Source organism: Pristiophorus japonicus, chromosome 5 (genome assembly GCF_044704955.1).
Source record: "Pristiophorus japonicus isolate sPriJap1 chromosome 5, sPriJap1.hap1, whole genome shotgun sequence".
Taxonomy (NCBI): domain Eukaryota; kingdom Metazoa; phylum Chordata; class Chondrichthyes; family Pristiophoridae; genus Pristiophorus; species Pristiophorus japonicus.
Genome location: NC_091981.1, coordinates 125,398,413 through 125,421,221, shown reverse-complemented (window position 1 = coordinate 125,421,221; position 22,809 = coordinate 125,398,413). Strand labels below are relative to the sequence as shown.

Here is a 22,809-nt window from a genome sequence, read left to right as displayed (position 1 = left end):
GAAATAGTTTCTTTCTATCTACCCTATCAAATCCTTTAATCACCTTAAACACCTCAATTAAATCACCCCTTAATCTTCTATATTCAAGGGACTACAAGCCTGGTTTATGCAACCTATCCTTATGATTATCCCTTAATTATCCGGTATCATTCTAGAATCTAGCTGTACCCTCTCCTCCCTGAGGTGCGGTGCACAGAACTGAATGCAGTTCTCTCGATGGGGTCGAACCAGAGCTTTTTACAGCTGTAGCATAACTTCCACCTTTTTGTATTCCAGGCATCTTGAGGGTAATTATGTTTGTTATGTAGGCAAATTTGGCAGCCAGCAAGATTTCACAAACAGCAAATGAATCAATAACCTATTAATCCGTTTTTGATAGTGTTGATTGTAGGAAAATTGTTGGTCAGGATACTGGAAGAACTTCCTGCTCTTCTTCGAATTATGTCCTGGGAATTTTTTTGTCCTCCTGAGGCAGATGAGTCTCTCTTTAACCTTTTATCTGAAAGATGGAACCTCTGATATAGTAACACCCTGCAATATGCACTGAAGTGTCAGTCTCGGTTGATGAGCTCAAGTCCTAGAGAGGGGCTTGAACCCATAACATGAGTTATTGTTCAGAGGCAAGGGCACTACGAACTGAGACAAGATGACACTAAAATCTGTAGATTTGTTTGTAACTGAAATAGTAGGTAGGTTAACATTTGTGTTGTGTATGTTTAAATGTAAATTTAAAACGTTTTTCATTTAATAAACAGGGGGCTAAAAATTGGAGAATGCTAAAAATCTTCTGGTGCCACCATGGGCCGGACTGAACAGCCACCAACATTAATGACACTGGCAAGACTGGTAATTTGGTGCTGGTTGCAAATTAACGTTAGCCCAGTGCTAAACTTACCGTGGCGGTAATCCCAGCAGGAGGCCCAATGTAGTGTGGCCATAGCATCACTGCAGCAAGAACAGCCTTCTCTTAAAGCAGGGCTGGCATTTTAGAAAGCAGTGGGGCCCGAAATTCAGTAACGCAAGAAAACTGGCACACCAAATGATTTTTTTCTCTGTACTTACCGCATGATGCGGTCGGAAGAATGATTTTCAGGACTTTGAAATTTTTTCAAAGTCCCAGAGGAAATGTGTCATAATGGGGGTGGGCCATAGACTCAAAGGCAGGCTGAGTGGCTGAATATGGGTCTGCCGCTGCAGTGGTGGAATAGTGGTGAAGTCACCGCACGTGTGCGTCGCCACGCTGCCTCCCCTCCGTTAAAGGGGAGAGAATCTGTCATTCGAGATCTTCGGCCACTGCGCCACCAGGGAGGGGTTCAGCCAGGCCAGCGACCTGGCACCCAAGAGGGGGTGCTAGGCTGCCCATTGGCGGCCCGGCCGAACCAGCTGGCAAAAATAAATACATGGCGGCCGCACCAGTGGGCCCTCCTCTTGAAGGGCCGCCGCGCTGCCAGGCCGCACTCAGTGCGGAGAAGGTACACCGACAGAGAAAGCTGTTGGGGGCACCGTGCGGTGGGGCATTGAGTTTGAGCTGAATTTAGGTCAGTTCATTTTTAAGCTGAGGGAAAGCAGTGGTACACATTCTGATGATGCGTTTGCAGCATCATCAGGATCGGACAGAATCGGGACCAGACCGTAAAATCCCCGACCTGAATTTGGGTCGGGTCGGCCGTTTGACGACAAAGCAGCAGCCACGTGATTCTGCCGCATGGCTGTCGCAGACAGACAACAACGGCCTGAATTTCAGCCCCAGTGTCTCTTAAAGGGGAACTGCCTTCTAAAATGAAAGAAATAAAAATCATTTGAAAATATGCAGTTTTTAACCCTTACAGCTCAACTGGCTTAAAAAGAAAATTAACATTTGAAATAATTTCTAAATGGGAGTCTTCCTCAAAGCTGAATTGCCTTCCACACCTAAAAAAAGGGAAAAGTGCTTCAGCTGGCACAGCAAGCCAGGTAAGGGGCACCCAATGTCTCGCCTGCACCAGCTTTGTGCAGGGGGTCAACACTACAAGAGAAGTCCTATACCCAGAAGGGCGAGGAGCACTGTTCCCGCTAAAGAGTGCAGCTGTGCAGCGCGCACTAATCCTCGAGCTGAATTGAATTGGGGTGGCGACCTGGACAGCAGCTGGAGCAGGAAACACCGACGACTTTGCGACCCTCGGTACATGAGCAGTATCGCGGAGCCCCGCATGCGCACCTGATCCCCTTCTGTGCATGCACGGTTTTGCCGAAGCCCCCCCATGCGCCGTACGCCCACCGTTACAGCTTGTAGTACAGGCCACACTTCGCAACAAGATGACTGGATCCGTTGGGCTGAGGAGACTGAGGATCGAAATGGGAGAGAGATAGACTGAGGGAAGCGAGAGGCTGGTGTCTGAAATGAGCACCTTCATTATCACAAGAGCACAAATAGGAAAGCATTGTCAAGAAGTGTTTCCCCTAAGAAGGAAATAATTCTACTCATTTTTCAACATTGATTGGATTTCAAATGTCAAAAAAAAAAAGGGAGGACAGCTCTCTCCTGAACTGATATTTATTTTTTGCTTCTCCTTTTACTCCAATATTCTTTGCAGAGAGAGACAGCAAGACAGAGAGACATAGAAAGTGAGAGACAGGGACAAAGGAAGAGAGTGAGAGACAGGGACAGAGGGAGAAAGAGCGAGAGACAGGGACAGAGGGAGAGAGGGGGACAGGGACAGAGGGAGAGAGTGAGAAACAGAGGGAGCGAGAACGAGAGACATGGACAGAGAGAGAGAGCGAGAGACAGGGACAGAGGGAGAGAGCGAGAGACAGGGACAGAGGGAAAGACACAGGGAGAGAGGGAGAGAGCAAGAGACCGGGACAGAGGGAGAGAACGAGAGACAGAGGGAGAGAGACGGACAGGAACAGAGGGAGAGAGATGGAGAGGGACAGATGGAGAGAGACAGGGACAGAGGGAGAGAGTGAGAGACAGAGGGAGAGAGCGTGAGACAGAGGAAGAGAGCGCGAGAGACAGAGGAAGAGAGCGCGAGAGACAGGAACAGAGGGAGAGAGCGAGAGAGACAGGGACAGAGGGAGAGAGAGCGAGAGAGACAGGGACAGGGAGAGAGCGAGAGACAGGGACAGAGGGAGAGAGGAAGAAACAGGGACAGAGGGCGAGAGCGAGAGACAGGGACAGAGGGAGAGCGCGAGAGACAGGGACAGAGGGAGTGAGAGACAGGGACAGAGGGAGAGCGCGAGAGACAGGGACAGAGGGAGTGAGAGACAGGGACAGAGGGAGAGCGCGAGAGACAGGGACAGAGGGCGAGAGCGAGAGACAGGGACAGAGGGAGAGCGCGAGAGACAGGGACAGAGGGAGAGCGCGAGAGACAGGGACAGAGGGAGCGAGAGACAGGGACAGAGGGAGAGCGCGAGAGACAGAGGGAGAGAGCGAGGGTCAGGGACAGAGACAGCGAGGGTCAGGGACAGAGGGAGTGAGAGACAGGGACAGAGGGAGCGAGAGACAGGGACAGAGGGAGCGAGAGACAGGGACAGAGGGAGCGAGAACGAGAGACATGGACAGAGGGAGAGAGCGAGAGACAGGGAGAAAGGGAGAGAGAGGGAGAGAGGGAGAGAGCAAGAGACAGGGACAGAGGGAGAGCGCGAGGGACAGGGACAAAGGGAGAGACAGGGACAGAGGGAGAGAGCGAGGGAGCGAGAGACAGGGAGAGAGGGAGAGAGAGCGAGAGGCAGGGAGAGAGGGAGAGAGAGCGAAAGTCAGGGAGAGAGGGAGAGAGAGCGAGAGACAGAGAGAGAGAGAGAGACAGGGACAGAGAGAGACAGGGACAGAGGGAGAGCGCGAGGGACAGGGACAAAGGGAGAGACAGGGACAGAGGGAAAGAGCGAGGAACAGGGACAGAGGGAGAGAGCGAGGAACAGGGACAGAGGGAGAGAGCGAGGAACAGGGACAGACGGAGAGCGAGAGACAGGGACAGAGCGAGAGCGCGAGAGACAGGGAGAGAGGGAGGGAGAGAGACAGGGAGAGAGGAAGAGAGACAGGGAGAGAGGGAGAGAGAGACAAGGAGAGAGGGAGAGGGAGAGAGAGTGAGAGACAGGTGGAGAGAGAGCGCGAGAGTCAGGGAGAGAGGGAGAGAGAGAGAGAGTCAGGGAGAGAGAGCGAGAGATAGGGAAAGAGGGAGAGCGAGAGAGACAGGGACAGAGAGATAGTGAAAAAAAGAGGGAAAGAGGGAAATAGAGAGGGATAGACCGTGAAAGAGGTAGAGAGAGATGGGTGAGAGTCCACACCAGGCATGTGTTGTCCGTTCCTGGGGACTGAGCAGCGGCTGCACATTAGAGCGGTGCAGATGGAGGCGCAGTACATGTACAATGGCCACTGGAAAGGAGGCTAAAGCAAACAAGTTTTTAGGCCCATGGTGAAATTCTTTTTGAAAAATTCAGATAATTGTTTAGAGCCAGAAAATAATACGGGAAAGTGTCGTTCAATGTCCCGCGGTAAGTTTGAGTTAAATTTTGCCAGGTGTTGTCCCCTTTTTGAAAGGGTTTATCAGGGTTATTTAATTCCTGTTATGAGAGAGGGGGAAAAGTTTGTGCCCACATTTGTATCGGAGTCTGTGAGAGACAAAGGGAACAACAGCAGAAAAAAAGGGAAACAATTTATCCAAATTCATCACCAAGACTGGGGATAGATAACCTCAGCGCCTTCTTAGGAAGTTTAACCATTTTATTCTATTTTTTATTTGAGCTCAGTTTGGAATTAGAGTTTATTTTATTCATTTTTGTCGTATGTTTAACGACAGCGATGAGGTGTTCAAGAAAAACTGAGCAACTTCTTCTGTCAAAGTTGCAATAAGACATGAAAAAATTTAAAGATTTTTAATGAACTTTTCACAAAAACTGAGTGATAAAAACACTTTTTCCCCCTAAGTTTCAAATATAATTTTGGAAGAAACAAGCAAAAATACATGTTCCTTTCATCTAAACAAGTTTCAACCAGGTCTTGAAGTCCAAACGCTTTTAAAGAGACTCTGAATTGCTTAAAATGTTTTTAAATTAAAATTTCTCAATGTTTGATTTTGAATGATAGACCAAAGTGAGTAACTTTGCACAAACATGCAACCATGCTGTTGAGGAGGGGGAGAGCAGGGGAGGATTTATAGAGTTACATATTACTTTAAAAAAATATATCATTAAGGTGTTTAGGAAGAGAAACAAAAAAGGGGACAAACACAAACCATTTTACTTTGTCGTTCTATAGTCCGAACAAGTCCCAGGAATAATGTAAATATAGAATTCCTCTTAAACGCGTAGTGGAGCATCATTACATAACCCTTGTTTCTATTAACACTTAGTGGAGTGTTAATAGAAACAAGGGTTATGTAATGATGCATAAAAATTGTAGGAAGCTACTTTAGAAGAAACCACTATTTGTTTATTGAGAAAGACAGAAAAATACTTTGATTAAACTGATAATGTACAATTTCGATTTGGTATAAATGTTTGAAATAGGAGATTAAAAATTGAGAGTACAATAAAGTTTTTATCCCGCTATTTAATTGCGAAGTACCTAAAATAATTCAACACTTTTCATGATAAGAACAGGGATTAATATTGCGGAGAATGTTTTAGAGAAAAATATTAGAAGCGAAATGCGTAAATTAACATCTTTATGTCACCATATTAGTTCCCAAGTCAATCTGTCCAGGAAGAAAGATAAATATTTATATTTGTTAAATAATAGCTTTTCCTGCTTTTTGTTTTTAATTCCTGTGACGCAAATTGTTTGTGTGTTTTTTTGCACTTGTGAATAAGTGCTGCATTTCTGACATGTTACGGTGGGGGGCGGAGTGGTGGTGGGGAGGTGTTGGTTCAAGAAGACCACGTTTATTAATGGAAGTGATTGAAGTTGGATACCAGTTTTCGTTCAATTTATATTTGTTGGTTGTCTGGTTGCATTGTGATTAATATTCTAATTACTTACGTGGACGTACAGCACATCAGCGCTATCGGAAAGCCGCTGCTCCTGTTGCTTGTGTAGCCATTGCTATAGTGACATGTTGATATGTTGAAAACTTTAAAATTAATACTAATTGCATGAATAGAAATGCCTCTTTCAGCTCACCTTGGACTTTTGGATTGTTTGTCGATGCATAACCGTGTAATTAAGTGACATTTCTGAAGTTCTTTTATATCCCAGTCATTTCTGACAGATAATTTTTTTTAATAGAGTTTTTACATGACGAACTAAAAGCTTTTAATTCATTCTACCGTAAACAAATTTGCAGAATGGACATGTAAATGACAAAGGAATTTCAATAATAGATAAGTGTGAGGTGGTGAATTTTGGTAGGAGAAATAATGAGACTCCTTAATTCTTGGAAAATAAGAATCTAAATGGGGTAAAGGTGCAAAGGGATCTAGGGATATAGCTTCACAAATCATTAATAGTAGCAACACAGCTTAAAAAAGTCATAAAAGTGCAAATAACGCCGTGGGGCTCATTTCTAAAGGAATAGAATTCAAAAGCTGCAAAATTATGTTAAGCTTGTATAGAACCTTCTCTGATTGACTCATAATATGAGATAGTGGGGTGGCAATATGGCATTACTGCTTTTAAGTGGTTATTGCAAAAGTTGCTGTTGTAACAGTAGTTGTTGTTGTACAATTTGCTCACGGCTGAAAAGGTTGCGCTCAAAGGAGTTTGTGGCCCGCTCAGTACAAAAGATAATTAGAGGGAACATTGGCCAGGAGTCCCTCCAGAAAGAAGGAGGTGGGACCAGATCACTGAGGCGGTCACTGCCAGCAGTGTCGCCCCCACCACCTGGCTCCAGTGCACAAATAAGCCTCATGACCTCAGACCACTGGTCAAGGTCAATGAATGCATCTTCAAAAGCCACCTGCTACCAACTGCACCACTAGCCTCACACACTTCTCAATGCATGACACCACCCCCTCCCCTCCCCCCACCCCAATCAACTACCAACAATCTGTACCAAACACAAGACACACCTCCCATTCCTATCTTCACCTCACCCCCTTGGAGGAGACGGTGCTGGCCAATCTTGTTAGGGTCATGGCTGAGCCCATTGCCAGCAGTGGGGCTGAAAGGATACAAGATGCTGGTATCCTTATATGTTATCCTCTTTCTTGCATGCACTGTTATTTTCCCACCCTTCCCTCACCACAACTCCACCCTTGTGCCTTCCTCATTTCACACACTCTTGAAATGCACCCTGCCCAGTCAGTGGTTAACCGAGAAGAGAGAGAGGAGAGTGAAGAAGAAGAAACATCGTCACTCAATTTGGCACTCCCAGCCACCAGCTCCTCAAGGTTGACCAGTAAGGACATTTACAGTGTCCCCCACTGAAAGTCAGCAGCCTTCCACCAGCCATGCTGCAACCACTGGGGTAGCACTGCGTGACATCAGTAGGATAGGCAAAGGCACACACAAGACAGTAACTAAGGTAATGCATAAGGGTGAGTAATTGATTTCTTGATGTCATATTGGATGGATAGATATATAGGGCCCAAGTTTCCACATGATTTGCGCCTGATTTTTAGGAGCAACTGGTGGAGAACGGACTATCTTAGAAATCGCAATTCTCCACATTTTTTTTTCTGCAGTTCTAGTCAGGTAGAACAGTTCCACTTTGGAACAGAATTTTTTCTTCAAAAGGGGGCGTGTCTGGCCACTGATGCCTGATTTCAAAGTTTCCACAATGAAAACGTACTCCAAACTAACTTAGAATGGAGCAAGTGAAGATTTTTGTAGAACTGAAAAAACCTTGTCTACACATTAAAAAATCAGGCGCAGGTTACAAATTAGGCGTCCAGAACGAGGTGGGGGGGAGGGGGGGAAGGGAAGTCATTAAATTCTACAATAAATCCTTATTTATACTTATACAAATATTATACAAATAAATCCAACCTGAATAAACATTTATAAGCAAATAAAAGATTAAACCATCTTCCTACCTGTGTGAAAGTGCTTCAGCCAGGGAGAATGCTGCGGGGGGGGGGGGGGGAGGCAGCCATTCGTTCCCGACGGTGGGCGGGGGGGGGGGGAGGGAAACGACTGCCTCAACTTTGAGGCTCCCTGCAGCCTTCTCACTGCTGCAAGAAGCCTCAGTGCTGACGTGCTGATGGCAATGTGCTTTTATTAAAAAATGTTCAAAAATTAAACAGCTACAAAGAACTACAAAAATGGCCGAGTGCCAATGTTTCCTTCACACTGCGCGTGTGCGAACGCTCCAACGCGCATGAGCAGCATTGCCGGCAGGAAAAAAACTCATTTAAATGGTACCCGCCACCTCCCACTTACAAAATCGGCGCGAGTGTAGGCTCCGCACCCCGGGGCGCCGCGCCAAACAGACAAGGAGCTGCAGAGCGCTCGAGAATAGCGCGTTTTTTTCTGGCGCCCAGCTCGGAGGGACGCCCGTTTTTTATCGTGTGGAAACTTGCGCCCATAATGTTGGATTAGAAAGTTTGCTTTGTGGTGGATTTTATTTCAGCATTGTGGCCAAAAGGACGCTGTGATGGTCAGTAACAGAAGGAAGGAAAGGTGTGGGGCTAATGTTGAAAGGGGATTTGAGGTTGTGATCACTGGTACTGCAGGCAGATGATTCGACCCCGGATACCGGCCAGAAAGGGGCTATCTGGGTTGCCTCCTTCCTTCCACTTCCTCCTCCTCCCTCTGTGAGCAGCTCTGCTGCCTCTGCTCCATGTTATGCTCCAGCCCAAGGGGGACTGCAACTAGAGCCCCCGGGACTGGGAGCAAGTGGTGTTCTCAGAGGCCTTCCTTTAAGAGCCAATGCATTGCAAACATCCAACAGCACTCCCTGCAGTCCCTTTACACTTTTAACAATTTTTAAAATGTATTACACCAAGCCACTACTCCAATGAAATGTAAAGAAACCAGTACAGAAGCAAAAATCTAAACTTAAGTGTAAGTGGCGTGTGCCCCTTGAGAAGCGCTGGCAGAGGCTCTGTCGACTGCTGCACACACGTTTTGCCGTGCGTGCTTTGGAGAGGGCGTTAAAAGGAACTGCGATGTACAAAATACCAGATCATGTGGCATTCAGCGTTGTACGTTAACTGACATCGCGATCTGGCTCATCTAACTATCTGCAGGCAACGGCAGCGCTGACAACCTGCCCAAATTGGGCAGAAGCGAAGCAGCCGCCATTTTCTCTTGCACCCCAGCCTTAAATGCCAGCACAAATGGGTCCAATTTCCCGGCACCTTGTTGCATACAGCTACACTTTAACAGTATAATAATACACTGCTAGAATGCTACAGGCGCATTATCCATTACAGATCCAATCCACGACCGGACCGGGGTCAAGCAGGACTGCGTCATTGCGCCAACCCTCTTCTCAATCTTCCTCGCTGCCATGCTCCATCTCACACTCAACAAGCTCCGCACTGGAATGGAACTAAACTACAGAACCAGTGGGGACCTGTTCAACCTTCGTCATCTCCAGGCCACATCCAAGACTGTCCCAACCTCTGTCGTCGAACTACAGTACGCGGACGATGCCTGCGTCTGAGCACATTCAGAGACTGAACTCCAAGTCATAGTCAACATCTTCACTGAGGCATACGAAAGCATGGGCCTTACACTAAACATCTGTAACACCAGTCTGACCCCGCCACAGAGCACTACCCCCCAGTCATAAAGATCCACGGCGTGGCCCTGGATAATGTGGATCACTTTCCATACCTCGGGAGCCTATTATCAACAAGGGCAGACATCAACAACGGAGTTTTACATCGCCTCCAATGCGCCAGCGCAGCCGTCGGCCGCCTGAGGAAAAGAGTGTTCGAAGATCAGACCCTCAAATCTGCCACCAAGCTCATGGTCTACAGGGCTGTAGTGATCCCCACCCTCCTGTGTGGCTCAGAGACGTGGACCATATACAGTAGACACCTCAAATTGCTGGAGAAATACCACTAACGATGTCTCCGCAAGATCCTGCAAATCTCCTGGGAGGACAGACGGACCAACGTTAGCGTGCTCAACCAAGCCAACATCCCCAGCATCGAAGCACTGACCACACTTGACCAGCTCCGCTGGGCGGGCCACATTGTTCATATGCCTGATACAAGACTCCCAAACCAAGCGCTCTACTCGGAACTCCTAGACGGCAAGCGAGCCAAGGTGGGCAGAGGAAACTTTTCAAGGACACCCTCAAAGCCTCCTTGATAAAATGGAACATGCCCACGGACACCTGGGAGACCCTGGCCTAAGTGGAGGAAGTGCATCTGGGATGGTGCTGAGCACCTTGAGTCTTATCGCCGAGAGCATGCAGAAACCAGTCCCACCCACCCTTTCTGTCATGTTTGTAACTACAATGTAACACCACTGTATTACTGTATACACTCAACTCAGATGCACACCTTGACCACAGGGAGCGAACTTGTGGGAGACACTCCTTACCTGATCACTCAGGTATATAAAGGGAGGTCCCACGCAAGGTCATCACTTCTGGAGTGCTGCAATAAAGAGTTAAGGTCACTGAGTGGCCTTGTTTCTGGAATGTGCCTCGTGTGGTTTCATGCTGAAGAGTAAGGACTTTACATTGGCGACGAGAAACAAGAATTCACGACCCACGAGAATGACCACCGGTAGCACAGATGAATGGTACTGTGTTGGGGAAGACTGGGATGATTTTGTTGAGAGGCTTCAGCAGAGCTTTGTCACGAAAGACTGGCTGGGGGATGCAGCGGCCGACAAGCGTCGGGCTCATCTTTTGACCAGCTGCGGGCCATAGACTTATGCGCTCATGAAGGATTTACTGGCACCCGAAAAGCCGTCGGACAAAACCTTTGAAGAGCATAGCAAGTTGATTGGGGAGCACCTCAAGCCGGCGAGCAGCATACACATGGCTCGACGCAGATTCTACACCCACCGATGTCATGAAGGACAGAGTATACCGGACTTTGTAGCGGACCTCAGGCACTTGGCCAGCCTCTGTAAGTTCACAGATGCCTGCAGGGGGGAGATGCTAAGGGACTTCTTTATCGAGGGTATCAGTCATGCGAGAATTTTTCGCAAGTTAATTGAGACCAAGGACTTGACCTTGGAAGCGGTGGCGTTGTTGGCTCAGACTTTCATGGCAGGGGAGGAAGAGACGAAAATGATTTCCGTGCGTAATTCTGCCTCCAATGCAGCGATGGATCAGAGAGTCAACATCCTCAATGCTACTCAGAGCCCCGCGGGCAGGCAGGGGCAGTCCGACATACATCAGGCAGTAACAGACCCCAGAGTAGGACCTCAACAGAGACAATGGCAGGCTGAACGGACGTTCACGCCATCACAGTGGACAATGCGGCCCGTGATGGGGCCACTGACACCTACTAGTAGGGTACTTACGAGCAGTCAGAGGGACAGTCAGCACAGAATTCCTGGCCACAGCCCTTTTGTCCCCAATAATAGAAACTTTAACATGCTGGAGATATGGGGGAAAACACTCAGCCAGATCTTGCAGATTCCAACAGTTTGTCTGCAGAAACTGCAACCTCAGTGGCTATTTAGCTTGTATGTGCACAAAGCCTGCAACCAGACTGATATGAGGCAGATGGACCAGAAGAGGGTTCTGTGAGGCAGGATGACTTTTGGGGCAAATCGATGGACGCCGAGGTTCAGCGGGTCCACGCGGCGAATATTCACAGTTCATACACCAAAACGCCACCAATGATGATGAGGGTTTTATTCAACGGTATCCCAGTACACATGGAGCTGGACACGGGGGCCAGCCAGTCATTCATGGGTGTTCAACAATTCGAGAAGCGGTGGCCACTCAAAGCCAGTAGACCCAAATTAGAACGTATCGAGACACAATTAAGGACTTACACCAAAGAAATCATTCCAGTGCTAGGCAGTACAATGTTGGCTGTCACGCACAATGGGTTAGTGAACCGGCTGCCACTCTGGATTGTCGCGGGCAATGGTCCCGCACTGTTGGGGAGGAGCTGGTTAGCCGAGTTGAACTGGAAATGGGGGGATGTTCACGCAATGTCCTCGGTGGAGCGAAGTTCGTGCTCACAAGTCCTACAACAATTCGAGTCACTTTTCCAACCGGGCGTCGGGACTTTCAAAGACACTAAAGTAGTGATACATATCACCCCGGACACCAGGCCAGTGCACCACAAAGCCAGAGCGGTACCGTATGTGATGTGGGAGAAAATCGAGAGCGAATTGGACCGGCTGTTGCAAGAGGGCATCATCTCGCCTGTTGAATTCAGTGACTGGGCGAGCCCCATCGTCCCCGTTCTTAAAGCGGATGGCTCTGTCAAGATCCGTGGCGACTACAAGGCCACCATCAATCGGGTGTCCTTAAAAGACCAATACCCGCTCCCAAGAGCGGAGGACCGCTTTGCCATGCTGGCAGGCGGCAAGCTGCTCACCAAGTTGGACCTCACTTCAGCCTATATGACCCAAGAACTGGCCAACAAATTTAAACTGCTGACCACCATCACCACGCACAAGGGACTGTTCGTTTATAACAGGTGCCTGTTTGGCATTCGATCAGCGGCCACGATTTTTCAACGCAACATGGAAAGCCTGCTTAAATCCATCCCTGGAACGATCGTATTCCAGGACGACATCCTCATCACGGGTCGAGACACCGAGGAACATCTCCACAAATGGGAGGAGGTGCTACGCCGACTGGACCGGGTAGGCTTGTGACTCAAGAAGTCCAATTGCATGTTCTTAGCTCCTGAGGTTGAGTTTCTGGGCAGGAGATTTGCTGCAGATGGGATTCGGCCCACTGAATCCAAAACAGAGGCGATTCGACGAGCACCCAGGCCCTGCAACACATCGGAGCTGCGTTCATTCCTGGGACTGTTGAACTATTTCAGAAACTTTCTGCCGAACTTGAGCACATTGTTGGAGCCGCTACACGTGCTCCTGTGTAAGGGTTGCGATTGGTTTTAGGGGGACTGTCAGGAACGGGCTTTTGATCGGGCGCGAAACCTACCGTGTTCAAACAAGCTGTGGACCCTGTACGACCCTTGCAAAAGCCTAGTTCTGATATTTGATGCATCGTCCTATGGGGTTGGGTGCGTGTTGCAGCAGGGCAATGCTGAGGGTCAGCTACAACCTGTGGCTTATGCCTCCAGGTCACTCTCTTAAGCAGAATGGGGCTATGGGATGGTCGAGAAGGAAGCGCTTGCATGTGTCTATGGTGTAAAGAAAATGCACCAGTGCCTCTTTGGTAGGAAGTTTGAATTAGAGACGGACCATAAGCCACTCACATCCTTGTTGTCAGACAGCAAGGCTGTCAATGCCAACGCATCAGCTCGCATACAGCGATGGGCTCTCATGCTGGCTGCTTATGACGACTCCATCCGGCACTGGCCCGGCACTGAAAATTACGCTGACATGCTCAGCAGGCTCCCACTGGCCAACACTGAGGGGGCAGCTGAGCAAAGCGCTGAGATGGTCATGGCTGTCGATGCCTTCGACAGTTCAGGCTCCCCTATCACAGCCCGCCAGATCAAAATCTGGACAAACAGGGATCCCCTCCTATCCCTGATTAAGAAATGTGTCCTGACTAGGGATTGGGCGCCAGCACACAGGGCGTGCCCCGAGGAAGTCAGGCCGTTTCAGAGATGGATGGATGAACTCTCCGTCCAAGCTGGCTGCCTGTTACGGGGCAGCCGGGTAGACATGCCCCAGAAGGGCAGGGAGGCATTCAGCAGGGAACTCCACAGCGAGCACCCAGGCATTGTGATGATGAAGGCCATTGCCCGGTCACATGTTTGGTGGCGTGGAATTAACTCAGACCTGGAACACTGTGTACGCAGGTGCACAACATGTGCCCAGCTGGGCAATGCCCCCAGGGAGGCCCCGCTCAGCCTGTGGCCTTGGCCCACCAAGCCTGGTCACGCATTCACGTTGACTACGTGGGCCCATTCATGGGAAAGATGTTCCTTATCGTTGTAGATGCGTACTCGAAATGGATCGAGTGCATCATTCTGAATTCATGCACGCCATCCATCACCGTGGAAAGTCTACGTGCAATCTTCGCAACCCATGACTTGCCGGACATCCTGGTTAGTGATAATGGCCCGTGTTTCACGAGCTATGAATTCCGGGAGTTTATGTCAGGCAATGGCATCAACCACGTTAGGACTGCACCATTTAAGCTGGCCTCCAATGGCCAGGCGGAACGTGCAGTCCAAATCGTTAAGCAAGGGATGCTCAGGATTCAAGGACCCTCCCTACAATGCCACCTATCGCGTCTCCTTCTGGCCTATAGGTCCCGCCCGCACTCGCTCACGGGGGTTCCGCCCGCAGAGCTACTCATGAAACGGACACTCAAAACTCGGTTGTTCCTCATCCACCCAATCCTGACCGACATAGTTGAGGGCAAGCGCAAGTCACAAAACGAGTACCATGACCGTAATTCAAGGGGGAGATGTATAGAAATAAATGATCCTGTATTTGTCCTCAATCACGCCATGGGACCCAAATGGCTCGAGGGTACTGTAATTGACAAAGAGGGGAATAGGGTCATTGTGGTAAAACTCAACAATGGCCAGCTATGCCGTAAGCATCTGGATCAAGTAAAAAAAAAGGTTCAGCAATGACACGGAGGAACCTGAAGAAGACCCTGAGATGGAGCTCACACTACCGTCAGTGAACGTGCAACAAAAGCAATCAGAGGAATGCACAGTTCCTGAGGTCAGCCCAGACAGGCCGGAATCACCACAGGTGGCAGACACTCAGATCAGTGTCCAACAACCAGAGCCCCAACTGCGGCGCTCCACAAGGGAGCGCAGACCACCTGAAAGACTAAACCTATGATCCCAATAAGACTTTGGGGGGGGGAAGGTGATGTCATGTTTGTAACTACAATGTAACACCACTGTATTACTGTATACACTCAACTCAGATGCACACCTTGACCACAGGGGGCGAACTTGTGGGAGACACTCCTTACCTGATCACTCAGGTATATAAAGGGAGGTCCCATGCAAGGTCATCACTTCTGGAGTGCTGCAATAAAGAGTTAAGGTCACAGAGTGACCTTGTCCCTGGAATGTGCCTTGTGTGGTTTCATGCTGTAGAGTAAGGACTTTACACTTTACTTCAACGACTGTCTGTCCCACCTGTGACAGAGACTGTAATTCACATATTGGACTGTTCAGTCACCTAAGAATTCATTTTTAGAGTGGAAGCAAGTCTTCCTCGATTTGACTGGTGCTCTGACCTATTGACCCCATGGGAGAGTCATACATGTATTTTATGTATATATCAGTCAATCTCCTGTGTCATTGCACATGGGGAGTCAATACCAACTATAGTGCTTTGGCCAAGTGGGTTTCAAGGGGATAATTGGAAGATGGGGGGTGGCGAAGCGGAATAGAGGACTGAGGATAGAGAGGGAGAGGAGAGAGAAATAAGGAATATAGGGGAGATGGGGTGGGAAGATCGAGAAGGGGAAGGATTATAAGGTCTATATGGCCTGAATACTCTTTTATTACAAAACAGCACATCGTTGAACTCACTATATGCAATGCCATAAGACATCTTTACATGCACACTTAGTATTTAAAAATTATACTCCCTTCAGTTTGTGGGGGTAATTCTGAATTTGGGCAATAGGATAAAATGGCCGTTACCAGATCAAGTGCCCATTACACCTCTCTTCTGATTTTAATTTCCATTGAAGAGAGATGTAGAACAGGCGGTTTATGCATTATTGCCTGTTTTACACTATCGCCCAAAGTCAAAATGTCCCCCTTAATGTGGAAGAACTTCACATGATAAAATCATCAAGTAAAATCTTAGGAATATGAGGACAGTAAATGTTTCATATCTTGCTGCCAACATTTCAGATAGAGTTTGTTTTGAATGATCTAAAATAGAAACGATTGTATTAAAAATCGCTCTTTGTACCTTAATTGTCTCTGGGGGCACTCCTGGCTCTGGGGCTTTCTCCAAATAGGTAGTCAAATCTTGATCGACATGTTCAAAAACAAGAGTCAATTTTGTCTCTCGGTCTGTTCGAGACACTGTGCATACATCAAACAACCTAAGAACAGAAGAAAATAAAGAAAAAGGTGGGGAAGATCAAAGTCAGTGCAAAGGTAACTACTCAGATCAAAATCATTCATCACTGTCTATTTCTGGTAAATTAAACATTTCACAGAAAATTCAACACAATTGCAGACCTGATTATTCCCAGCTTCACTCACAATAACATTAAAATATTAAGGGCATAAAATGAATTTTACAACACAGAAAAAGGCCATTTGGCCTATCATATCTATGGTGGTTTTCTGAAAGAACTATCCATTTAATCCCATTGCCCCACCCTTTCCCCATAATCTTATACAGTTTTCTTTATCAAATATTTATCTACTTCCCTTTCAAAAGCTATTATGAATTCTGCTTTCAACACTGTTTTCAGTCGGCCATTCCAAGGCCTAACAACCCATTGTGATGATCTTATATTTATGCCTTCTAGATACCGGGGTAGAAATGTGTGTGTGTTGCGCCTGTTTTTTGGGAGTAAAACAGGCACAACAGGGCTCGAGGAGGGTGCAGAGATAAGATCAGCAAGGCAATAATGGGATATAAAAAGGATATTAAATTTCAGGTATGTAGGTCAGTGAGAACAAAGGTGATGGGTGAGTAGGATTTAGGTTGGGACAGGATGCATGTGGCAGAGGTTTAGGCAAGCTGGAATTTAGGGAGGGTGTAAAGGTGGAAGCCAGGTGCAAGGTGCAATCTAGCCAAATGCATGTAAAAAGATTTCAGCAGCAGGGGAGAGAGGATGATGAGGTGGATGGTGGTATGACTTTTGCAGAGGTGGAACTTTGAAGTCTTTATGATAGAGAAGATATAGGTCCTGATATTTGCTGGGGCGGGATTACCAAGCCGGTTTGTGGGGTGGGGGGGAGGAGGTGTTCTTGTCCGGGTTTTAACTCCATGGCATGCATGTTTTTTTTTTAAAAACAGGTTCCCCACCCGGAGTCCGGCCTGATTGACAGGCTTGGTTTCCTGTCGGGCAGGGAACGGTCCAGAAGAAGCCACAGCCCAGGAGCAGGTAGGCTGGAGAGAGATTGGAGGCAAAGATGGGGGGAGGGGGTTGGTGATCACGAGGAGGGCTCCGATCATGGGGAGTGAGAAACAGGCTTGCTTGGTGGGCCGGAGGAAGCACTCCTGCTCCTGCTGGATAGGCACTTACTGCTTCTATGCAACAGTTCTCGCCTCCCTTTATCTGCCGGGTTTCCCGAGGTCCGGGAAACCTAAACCTGGGAGAGAGATACAATTTGAGACACGCAGCCTCATTAAAATATTTAAATGCGCAATTCACCTCCTGGCAGTGGTTGGTTGCCTGCAGCCCCCCCACCCCCCCCAGTTCTTCTGTTAAAACCGGAAGTGGGTGGGTTTGAAGCACGTTGTATTCGAGATGTTTTACATTTTAACATCTCACCTATCCCAAACCCACAATGAGGCTTCCAGGTTTCAGGCTGGAGCACTTGGGGCCTTGTTTTTCAGTGGAAACGAGGCGCTAGCGAATAATAATTGTCTCCCCATTCTAGTCCAATGCTGGAGGTGTCCAATTCCTGGCATACTAATGAATTCTGCCTTCTGGTGTGGCGAAGCTTAAGACATTAACCTGAATTATCAGGTTCAACCTTGACTTTGCAAATACTCACATTTTAGGCCCTCCAAAGTCCAAATTCAAAATGATCCTAAAACACTTGTTCCAAGCTACCATATGACGTACTCTCATACAACTATTTTGGTATTGAATCAATAGACATTGATTTTCTTTCCATCATCATGGTAAAAAAAGCACAGAACGAGAAAAGCTATTGCCTGTCCCATACATTTGGGCCACTAAGTTCACTCCTGTAAAGACATACACAATCCATTCTACGATAGATTCTATTCAACCTAGTTATTTGCTTGAAGGAAAGTTCTATGTAAATATATTCTAATCTGCAAAGAAAATCAAAGAGATTGTTGCAATATTTATGAATCTTCACATCTCCACTGTTGTTCCCCTACCCCAGCGCTGCAGGAGTGACTAGCTCCTGTGGAGTATTTGATCATCAGTGTTTAAAATAATGAAAAGATAAGTCAGGGTAGTTAGAAGTAGACTTGTAGACTTTTTCTAGTAGTTGTGGGGTCTAGAATGAGAAACCATAGATACAAGGTTAAATATAAGCAATTTAGAACAAAACGCAGGAAGGAGGAGCTTCTTACAAAGAGTTGCGAGACTATGGCACTCACTTCTAGGGCTCATGGTTGAGGCAAAAGCTACGTCAACATTCAAGACTAGATTGAATAGGCGGATGAAGGAAAAGGAGATGAATGAATATGGGTGGCAAATGTTCTTCGGACTATTTCCTTATACAGAGGATAAATTGGCAAAAGAACCAGAGGCGAGATGAGGAGAATCTTTTTTACGCAGCCAGTTGTAAATTTTATGTTGCTACATATCTCAATCTATACTAATTTCTGTACTGTTCAATGGCATTTCCTATCAGGTAGTTATCAAACTCATTTCTACACAGTTGCATTGGCTTTTGATGATACCTGTAGTTTGTTTCATGTATCCATTCCTCCTCTGTTTAGATGAGCATGGATTGCTTCCTGTGTACTGCCCTTAAGTATTTTCATGCCTTTATCTGAAACAGATCTTTCCTATGTGTTGATTTCTCCCTATATGTTTCTGTTCTCGATTCTGTTTTGTCTTTTGTGGAGAAGGTTGAGGTGAACTGAAAGCAGAAAATGTTGTACAATGCATCATTTCAAAGAAGTCACACTATTCAGAGTGGCTATTCAGGCATTGGACAGGAAGGCAAAATTAAGATACGGAATAAGATGGAAACTGAAACATTCAGATGGAGGAAAGGAAGCAAAACAAATCCTGATAGAATCACAGGATGAATTTTCTGAAATTGCGCTCCTGGTGGACAAGGCTTCAAGTGTATTTGGAAAATTGCTTCTCATACCCAGCATAATCTCCGTGTTCAGGAGAACAACCACTTAACTTTAAAAAATGCTTAAAGTGACAAGTGGTATCAAGTTGGTGGGAGAACTGGACAGATATTTAAGAAACGCCTTGCAGCAAGTGGATGATATGATTGAGATGTTGTGTATAAAGGCACATCATCATTACTGAGGGTTAGGTAAATCATTTTTAATTTGTTTGTCAAAGAAGTGATAATGTAAGTCACAGTGAAACATAGCACTTGCATGTGACGTTAGCATGGTAAAAAATAAACTGTAGCTCTGCTGGCTCTTCTCCCTCTCTGAAAAATAAAGTATTTGCCAGACACTGTTTGGTAGCTCTCTGAACAGCAGTGCCAATTGCTCCTCTTTCAACAGCATAGATAGCAACACCAGTCCGTCACTACAGTTTGTTGATGTACACAACAGTAATGATAGTAGGCAAGATCTGTAGCTGGTCAATAAATTGATGTAAGTTAAATAAAAATGAGCAGATCTTCCATAGAATTCCTGATAATAAGTTGGATGATGCACTGTTTAATGCACAAGTATTACTCCACTGATTTGTTTGTGGGAAAGTCAATTGAGAGACTGCAACCATTGTGGCCCTGGTATTTTCTGTTCTTGGAGAGGTTTTTGGTTTTCTGTAGATTCCAAATGTTGCAGAAAGCCAACAGAGTGAGAAGACAGTTGAATGAATACTGCCTAGCCTGAACTACAGTGAGTGGGTAAGTACCAAATTACAAATAACAAATCTTTAACTGCAGTTGTCTTTTGCAAGTGCTGAATGGGCTGGTTTGATTCACAAGCTAACTATTAATTAAATGTGAAAGTATTGACCCGAATTTGACGGGGCCGATGACAGTGTTCTCACAGCATACGTTGTCGTAAGACCTCAGAATGGCCCCACAAGTTCTGGGTTTCTGCATGCGCTGAGCATGCGCGAATATCTGGAACTTGCGATCTGTCAAGTTTCTCTGACAGATTGTCCACATGCGCCCCCAAAATACTTTCACTGGCACAGAGTTCTATTTGCCCAACTACCGTCCAGCGAATGCCCATGAAACCCCTGCCCGACTACCCCCTTCCCCACTCCATAGTCGACAATCAGTGAAATCAGTGGAGTTGACAGGAATTTAAGCTTTTCTGCCTTATATCACTGTTAAACACCCCATTAAATGTTTAGCCTTGTTGGAATAGGTGTAGCTGGGCTTTTAACAGCATACTGACTGCTAAACAACCGTTCTGGCCCTGAAAAATTGATTTTATATTTGTACAATGTCAAATTTCTCCATTATGATAAAAATGACGACAATTTTTTTTAAAGTATATATTTTTTGAAGTTTTTTTCATGATATTTAAGCTTCTACCTTAACCCCATGTATGTGTCCCAATTTTAATTTGACATGGCTCATCAACCAAGGGAGCGGGCATGTAGGTTCTCGGTTGCTGCACTAGAGGCGTTGATCATGGCCATGCAACGAAGTGGGGCTGTCCTGTTCCTGCAGAGTGGCAGGAGGCTATTCAAGCCCACTTACAGAAGGCTTTGGGAGGAGATAGCTGACTCAGTCATGGCCACCAGTGGGTGAAGGCTTCAGAAAATGCCATATCCCACCATCTGCACCATAAGCCTACACACACTGCTCAATACACCACAACCCCATCACTCACCCACTGGCAATCTCTAGCCATCATCACTCAAGACCTCGCAATCATGGCTTCACTTCAACCTCACCTTACCACTATTGAAACACTCACACCTACATCTCATACCTTGCACAAACTGACAGCTAATCAACTATGGCAGGCACATCATCCAAACACATTGAACTACACTCACTGACACACTCCCCTTTCTCCTGTAGGCAAAGGTAGCACATAACAGGAGGGAGCAGAAGCAGACGGATGGCGACAGAACTGTGATACAAAATCTCACCAACATGGAGGAGTCCATCCTTGACATAATTGGAGGGGCAGTGATGGAGGCCGTGGACAAGGGAGACATTGAAGTCATTGCTGATAATGATGGTATGGTCATACCTAATCCTTCTTCTCACATCCCACTTCCCCCTCATCCCACAATTTCTTCTCATTTACATACCGCTGATGGTGTATGCATGGATATCTTGCTTTGCCCCCTCTCTACAACCCAACCGAAGAACTGCCAGCAGGCCAGCCTGTCCTTGAACTTGTGAATGAGAATGATGGAGGAGAAGAAGACACCGTCACTGCATCTGACACCAGCTCAGAAAATGGCGCTGCACAGAATTTAGAGGGTAGTACTGAGGCGGTTTCTGCAAATGGTGAGGCTCCAGGCATGAACAGGCTGCACAGCAAGACCAGGGGGAAAGGGGTAGCTCGGCAGCCAGCTCTCTAGAGGGCAATTTCGCACATAATTTCTGCTGCGTACGACTCAGATGATGACCTCAATGGGTCGGCCTTCAGAAGAAGGGTGATGGGCATGCACACGGAAATTCTAGGTGAAATGGCAAGCCTGCCAGAGACTCCGTTATCAGTGACAAGGAGCAAGGAGAAGTTCGGCACGACCATTGGATGGTGCTTTGCGCAAAGCTTGGAGCCCATGATTTCCAGAATGGAAATGATGGCCAACTCCAGGAGAGACCTTGCGGACACAGCCACGATGTTGCGTGCAATGGGAGATGTTGCGGCTTCCACTGCAGCACAGGCGGAAGTGACGCAACGTCTCACTGCTGCAGTGGTAGCTCCGACTGCTGCCATCGCGGCTGGGTTTACCAGTGTCGAACAAGGCTTGCAGGGTGTCACAGCAGGCCAGCATCCTGTCCTCCAACAGATGGCTAGGAATGCTGAGGCGCCGCCCTGAGTGGCGGGGATCAGTGGAGCATGAACCTGCTGTCCTCTCTCAGGATGACAACATCCATACTCCCACCACTGCCACTACAACAGTGCCCTTGCCACTGACTATCAGCCAGCCTGCCGAGACTGCTGCTGCCCATGACGCGGTGGTGCAGTCTACAGCCGGGGCTTCTAGGTCTACAGCTGGCCAAGGTTATCATGCAAAGTCATCGACAGTCTCCCACACTGAACGTCATCCACCAGCCATGATGCAGCCACTGGGGAAGCACTGCGAAGCAGCACTAGAGTGGGTAAAGGCACACGAATGACAGGCACTAAGTGAATGCACAGGGGTAATTAGTTGACATTGTAATGTTGATTGGATTCGGATAAATTTATGATTTTTGTTTGGAAGTACGCTTTCAGGTGGCTCTCATTTCAGCTTTGTGCTGATGGGAAAGTGGTGAGCAACGGTGATCTGGGGTTTCATTCACTGGAATCGCAATCTGATGAGATGTTCACGGACAGCCCGTCTGGAATACGGATTTTCTGCCTGCCTCCCTTCTCTTCATAAGAACAGAAGAAATAAGAGGAGTGGGCCATTTGGCCTCTCGAGCCTGCTCCGCTATTTAATAAGATCATGGCTGATCTGATCATGGACTCAGCTCCACTTCCCTGCCCACTCCTCATAACCCTTTATTCCCTTATCTCTCAAAAATCTGTCTATCTCCACCTTAAATATATTCAAAAACTCAGCCTCCACAGCTTTCTGGGGCAGAGAATTCCTTAGATTTACAACCCTCCCAGAGAAGAAATTCCTCCTCATCTCAGTTTTAAATGGGCGGCCCCTTATTCTGAGATCTATGTCCCTTAGTTTTAGTTTCCCCTATAAATGGAAATATCCTCTCTGCATCCACCTTGGCGCGACCCCTCACCATTTTATATATTTCGATAAGATCACCTCTCATTCTTCTGAACTCCAATGAGTATAGGCCAAACCTATTTTCATAAGTCAACCCCTTCATCTCCGGAATCAA

The 22,809-nt window shown here is 47.1% G+C and overlaps 1 protein-coding gene across 1 annotated transcript in view; it reads right to left on the bottom strand.

Moving 5' to 3' along the window:
- The window catches only part of cdk6 (cyclin dependent kinase 6), a 388,215-nt gene that overhangs the window by 289,506 nt on the left and 75,900 nt on the right, over positions 1-22,809 (bottom strand). Inside the window, exon 3 of the mRNA XM_070880916.1 lies at positions 15,887-16,022. Coding sequence (XP_070737017.1) covers positions 15,887-16,022 — 136 coding nt within the window. The remainder of the gene's footprint in view (positions 1-15,886; positions 16,023-22,809) is intronic.